The 6172-nt window shown below is 54.9% G+C and overlaps 1 protein-coding gene across 1 annotated transcript in view; it reads right to left on the reverse strand.

Moving 5' to 3' along the window:
• Positions 1-6172, reverse strand: part of CYTH4 (cytohesin 4) — a 34704-nt gene that overhangs the window by 19258 nt on the left and 9274 nt on the right. The window contains exons 2-4 of the mRNA XM_008569772.1: positions 4320-4402; positions 2318-2382; positions 1075-1141 (exon numbers count right to left, since the gene is read on the reverse strand). Of these exons, the coding sequence (XP_008567994.1) occupies positions 1075-1141; positions 2318-2382; positions 4320-4402 (215 nt within the window). The remainder of the gene's footprint in view (positions 1-1074; positions 1142-2317; positions 2383-4319; positions 4403-6172) is intronic.

The following is a 6172-nucleotide window of genomic DNA, read 5'->3' on the forward strand; positions in this document are numbered from 1 at the left end:
TCATACAAGTAACCTATGTCCATTGAATAAAAGTTAGAAAAACAGCTAATTCAAAAGGGGATAAAACTGCCCAGTTTCCATCGTGGTGACCTTCCTTCCTTTCTATACGAAAATGGGAGCGGACCACACTGCCTCATCGAAACCTGCTAGTATCACGAACATCTCCCCCCGAACCAGGCACTCAGAGTCCGTCATCCTAATCTTAGGAGCTGGAAGGGTGGGTCTCTGGTTTTCTGTGTTGATTCCTTCCTGTCCCTGATCCTCTTGGAGACCAGACAGCTGGCGCGGGTTGTGGAGGGCTTTGAACCACAGTCAGAGGGTGCCAGGGACCCCTCGGCGGCCCCTCCCGGCTGCTCAGCTGGAATGTGCATTGGTGTGAGTGTATGTGGGTCCGTGTGGATGGGGACAGGGGTGCGAGGGTCTGCGGCTGTGAGAGGTGAAGGGATGTGACACTCTGGGCCCATGCTGGGGAAGAGGCAGCCTTCTAAGCTGGAGCAGTGAATTTCTAGGGACCCCAGCTTGGTGCTCCCCTGTCTGTCCCTGCAGGAAACGGAGCCCAGCTGCCACTTGGCAGGTGAGGGGTGGGGCTGGGGCTGCTCTGAGGCCATAGGGGTGGAGGGGAGGGGGGAGAGTGGTAGCCCAGGCCTGGGCCCCAGTGATTGATGCCAACAGAGGGGGCGGGTGGTAGGACCGCAGGGCTGGCTCTCTCTGAGCACAGGGCTGGAAGACACTTCTGGAGACTAAGCCCCAGATCCAGGGACCCTACTGTCCAAAGCCCTATTCACAGAGGAGGAAACAGAGGCCCAGAGTGGGAAAGGACTTGGAGGAGTCATAGATTCCTCCATCCTGCTGGCTCTGACTTCATGCCCTGGCGCTGCTATGCCATGGAGTGGACGGAGCCCCCAGCCACAACTGGCCATGGGTACCAGACAAGACACGCAGTCCTGCTGGGCCTCAGTTTCCTCTTCTGTAAGGTGGGTTCTTGTGTCAGTTGAGAGGAATGGAAGGACATTGCAAAAGTGCCCAGCACACAACTCCCTCCTCCCCATGGCCCGGGGCCCCACTACCGCCTACCTTCGTGGGGTCCATGTTGAACTTCTTGCGCCCGATGCACAGCTCCCTTTCCTTCTGGGCCATCCGGCTGTAGACGTGAGGATGTCAGCCTGGACTGCCCCAGGACCCCACGGTACCCTCTCAAATCCCCCAAAGCCCTGTCCTCAGTGGGAGCCAACATTCCTAGGGGCCTCCAAGTGGGGTCCCCAGGCCCTGCATCAGAACCACTGGGAGAGAGAGAGAAATGCAGGGTCTCAAAAGCTACAAAAACAGCCTGTTCTGATGGGCCCAGCATGTAGCAGCTCTTGGGAGCCAAAAGGTGCTTGTGGGGAACATTCACAGGGGCCCTCTGCAAGAAAAGGTGGAGGCCGGGGTGAGAGCACAGGGTCTGGAGCCAGACTCCTGGATGTAAGTCCCAGCTCTCCTGCTCGCTGGATGAGCCACTTTGGGCCAGTCATGTCATCTCTCTGGGCCTCAGTTTCCTCAACTGTAAAATGGAGGGAACACCACCACCTGCATCCTAGCATTGTTGGAAGGTTAAAGTGCTGAAAACTGCTGGTGGTAGGTGTTCTGTAAGGGTTACGTTGTCGTTATTGTTGGGTCTGGAACAGGGGATCTGTGTGTGTGTGGTGGGGCTGGAAAGGTGGAGATCTAAGGGGTGCAGGGACAGGGTGGGAATTTCCTGGGACACCTTATGTAGGAATCAGTGTCCTGGGGCCCTAGGTGATTGTGTAGGGACAAACCTCACTGCACAAATGGGGAGACTGAGGCCCAGAGAAAGAAGTTCCAGCCCCAGGTCACAGAAGCAGTGGGGGTCTTCCTTAGGAGGGGCAGGTGGATGATACCCTGTTAGTGGGAATCAGGGGAGGTGGACCAGCCCTGGCCCTGCCACAGGCCAGACTGCTGTCCCTGCGAGGCCCATGGCCTCCTCGTCCTTGTCCTTGGGGCTGAGCTTCCCTTCTCTCCTGCCCATCCCAGGATGCTCGTGGCCAGTGATTGCTGGGGGCTGGGCCCCTGGTTGGAGGGAATGGGGGGCTGGGGTGACTTCAAGAGAGGGCCAGTGAGGAAGCAAGGACAGCCCAGATGGAGGACAGGGTCAGGGGCCGCTCTGTTCCTGTCTCATAGTGGCTGCTTCCTCCTCCCGGGCCCGATTCCTGATTTCCCCAGGGCCTAGGGCCCAGGCATGGCCCCCTCTTATTTATGGTGTGTGACACCCTCGAGAAGCAACTGTGGCAGTTCCCAGGTACCCTGAGCAGGACCTCACCTCTCCTCCGCAATCTCGAAGCAGTCAATTTGGGCAAAGACATCTGCGATCTCGTCCTTCAGTTTCTGTCGGGTGGCAGGGGGCGTGACCAGGAGGGAGAGTCAGGGGGCGGAGGCCAGGACCAAAGACCTTCCCACAGCAACCACTGCCACTCCTGGGCATGACTCTGGAACCTGGCCTCTCTCCCTGGCCCTGTCCTGAGCCCCCAGTCTAAGGGACCTTCCCCTGACAGATCCCCTACCCGGATGTCTCATACCCTCAAAGTTCCATGCCAAACTTATTGTCTCTGTCTGTGCCCACCGCTCCACTGGCTTCTGTCTTGGGGGATGGGAGTGCCCAGGCCCCCACTCCTCACCCACCCTGTTTCCAGCCTTTCCGTCTCTCTCGTCTCCAGCTGTAAAGTCTCCTGCCCTCTAGCCAAGCCCACCTGACAAGCCCTCCTCCGCCCTGCTGGCGTCTTTCTGAAGCTCTGCTCAAATTCCTCCCATGGCTCCCTACTGCCTTCTCAATTCTTGCACTGTGATCAGGCCCCATCTCCTCTCTGGCTTCCTTCCATTTCCTCTGTCACTCACCCTGGACCAAGTGCCTGCTGTGTGCCAGGTGCTACAGGTACACCAGGGCACAGCAGCTCTGACCCTCTTCTCAGGGACTTTAAAGTAGAATTTATAGAAGAGGACACTCAGGCACGGAGAGATGAAGTGACATGCCTAAGGTCTGACTCCAAGCCTGCGCTTCCCTGACTCCACCTCAGGCCTATTTCCTCTTGACCCTGGAGGAGGTGCCCAGTGGGCAGAGGTGACCCCCTAGTTCCTGCCAACCACTGTCATTGGGCAGATGGGGAGAGGTGGGAGCTGGTCCAGCATTCCCCTGCAGGGCAGTGGCACGAGCACCTGGCAAATGCCCCCAAGAAGCAGCCCAGTCCCTCCCTCCACAAGATCTGTGGGATGCCGGTGAGGAAGTGGTCCCAGGGGCTTGTCCTGGGACTCAGGGCCAGCATGGGGCCTGGGAGCCCATACCTGAGCATAGTCAGCTCCAGTCAATGTCATCTTGGCTGAGTCACTAAGTGTCTTCCCAAAAATAAGATGGGGATTCACTTGCAAGTATTTATTGAGCACTTACTGTACTCTGCTGGGTGGTGAGACAGACCTAGGCTCTGCTTTCATGGAGCTCACAAGGATCACGGGTGGTCATGGGACAAATGAAATGACTATGCAGAAAATTATCAGAGCAATTGTATAAAGAGAGCCTGGAACGTAGTAAGTGCTCAACGAAATGCTTGCTGAGTGGATCATTTTGTGACTTCATCCATCACCAGAATCTTAAGTTTACATGTATGGGTGTGGGGGCACAGCCACTGTGGCCAAGGTGGTCAGGGCAGCCTCCAGGGGCAGGTGGCATTTGAGCTGAGAATGAATAATGAAGAGGAGGAGCCGTGAGGAGAGTTGGGGACAGTCCCAGGCAGAGGGGCTGCGAGCGCAGAGGCTGGGGCAGGACTGAGCGAGGCATGCTGCAGGAGCAGAACCCAGGGCTATCTCGGAGGTCGCTGAGGACAAGAGGAGTTAATGGTTAAGAAGCTGAGTGGTGAACTGGCAAAAAGTGGGTATCTTGGCCAAATGGACTACATTTTGGGTGGGATGTGGCCTGACTGAGGCTATACAGTGGGATCAGAACCTGCCACGTGAGGAAGTGCTTAAACATCTGGGTGTGGCTCCGCACACAGTAGGCGCTTAATCATCAGATGGCTCCCTTCCCTCCCCTGCTCTCCTAGTTCTCTCTGGGTCCCGGCAGCTGAGCCCGGGAGTGCAGAGTCCCCTGGGAATTCTGTGTTTGTGGGTGGGACTCTGGCCATGCCCTCTGACCAGGCTGGCGTTGGGCATGAGTGGGGGTGTGCACGCGTGGATGAGTGTTTGCTCGTGGGTGGGTGTGGCTTGAGTGTGTCAATGTGCATGTGTGGACATCAGCACGTGCATCTGTGAGTGTGAGCGTGGGAGTGTGCACACACCTGGATGTCATCCAGAAGCTGCTTCCGGTGCCATTTGATCCGCTGCAGCTCCTCGGTCTCCCTGCTGCTCAGCTCCACCGAGTCTGGAGAAAGAAGAGCCAGCCTTCTCCGTCACTCGGCTCCAGCCACACCCACTTGCTCTCAGGGCCCTCTGCCCTCCACAAACTATGGCTTGCTTACCCTCTTCACTCAGGCCTCAGCTCAGGTGTCATCTCCAAGAGGCCTTCCCTGACCACTCTGTCTAAAGCGGCCCCCCCTCTCCCCTCCAACCCTGCTTTATTGTTCTCCCACCCCTGGAGAGTGAGTTCCTGAAAACACCTTCTTCACTTGCATCTTTTCTGTCCCTCCCATTTGGTGCTCAGCTCCTTGAGAGTTTACTATTTTGCTCCTTTGCTCCCTGCTGCAGGCCCAGTCCCTAGAAAGAGTATGGCACATAACAAGTACTGCTTAAAATCCTCACTGAAGGCCTTCATCTTTCCTGGGAACTTTAATTTACTTCTTCACATGTATGCAAGTCAATTATCTATTCAGTTATTTATTTGCACAACCAGGAAATGGCATACCACTTTGCCCCACATTCCACTGGCCAGAATGTAGTCACATGGCTACAACTAGCTGCAAGAGAGGCTGGGAAATGTATGCAAGTCAATTATCTATTCAGTTATTTATTTGCACAACCAGGAAATGGCATACCACTTTGCCTCACATTCCACTGGCCAGAATGTAGTCACATGGCTACAACTAGCTGCAAGAGAGGCTGGGAAATGAGACTTTAGTAGGGCTGTCGTAATGTCCTTATTAGCAAGATGGGAGACTAGATTTGGGGGATGTTTTACATTCCCTGCCCCCAGATACTGGGACTCAGAGAGGGGAGGTGACCTGGCCAGGGTTCCACAGGGACAAGGTTGCTGAGCCAGGATAGAACCTGGGATTGGGCTGACCACAAAGCCTGTGCTCTTTCATCTTCACCTGGGAATTAGTTAAATGGGACATGTATGTGCTGGCATTCTGTGCAAGGTGCCATGATGAGTCCCACAACTGGGACAGCTGCCTCCTGGCCTCCCCCCCGCTGCCATCATGGCTCCTGCCCTATCCACAACACTGTTCTGGTCAAAATGTCCATGGACTCCATATTACTTAGAGGGGAAAGTTCTTGTCCTGGCCCTGGGCCTTCTGCAACCTCCCCAGCCTTTCCAGCCAGGCTTATTCCCACCATTCTCAACACAAGCGTCCAGTCCAGCCTGCCAGCTCTCGCTGCCCCTGAAACGTCCAAACGTCTTCCCCACTTTTGCCCAGGTAGTTACTTTCCCACTTTTGCCCAGGTAGTTCCTCCACTCTGGGATGCCTTCTCCTGTCTGCTTATCCAAATCCTCCCTGACCTCGAGTCCTAGCTTTAGGAAGTGCCTGGTCACATTTCTTAAAAGTTTACAAAGACAGACATTATCTCCCCCAAATAAATGCAGAGAGAATGTTAAGAGCTCCCTTGTCCTGCTTCCCCCTCCCGTTGACTGGGCAGCCGTCTTGGACTTTGAGACAGAAGCCATGTGTTGAGGTGGCAGGGTACTGAGCTAGAAGGAGCCTGGGTCCCCAGGCAGTGGTGTGGAGAAGGGTCATTGTATTCACCTTGACCATCTGTCCATTTGGACTTTTCAATGAGGGAGAAATAAATTTTGAGAATGTTTCAGTCACTGTTATTCTGAGTCTCTTTCTTTCAGAAGCCAAACCTGAAATATAACAATAAGGCATCCTTATCTATAAAATGTGAGCCATAATCCTTACCTCAGAGGGTGGCTGCCAGGAATAAAAGAGTTGAATTTATTCAAACACCCAGCAAGTATCCAGCATATGATAAG

Source organism: Galeopterus variegatus, unplaced genomic scaffold, assembly GCF_000696425.1.
Source record: "Galeopterus variegatus unplaced genomic scaffold, G_variegatus-3.0.2 Scaffold527, whole genome shotgun sequence".
Classification (NCBI taxonomy): domain Eukaryota; kingdom Metazoa; phylum Chordata; class Mammalia; order Dermoptera; family Cynocephalidae; genus Galeopterus; species Galeopterus variegatus.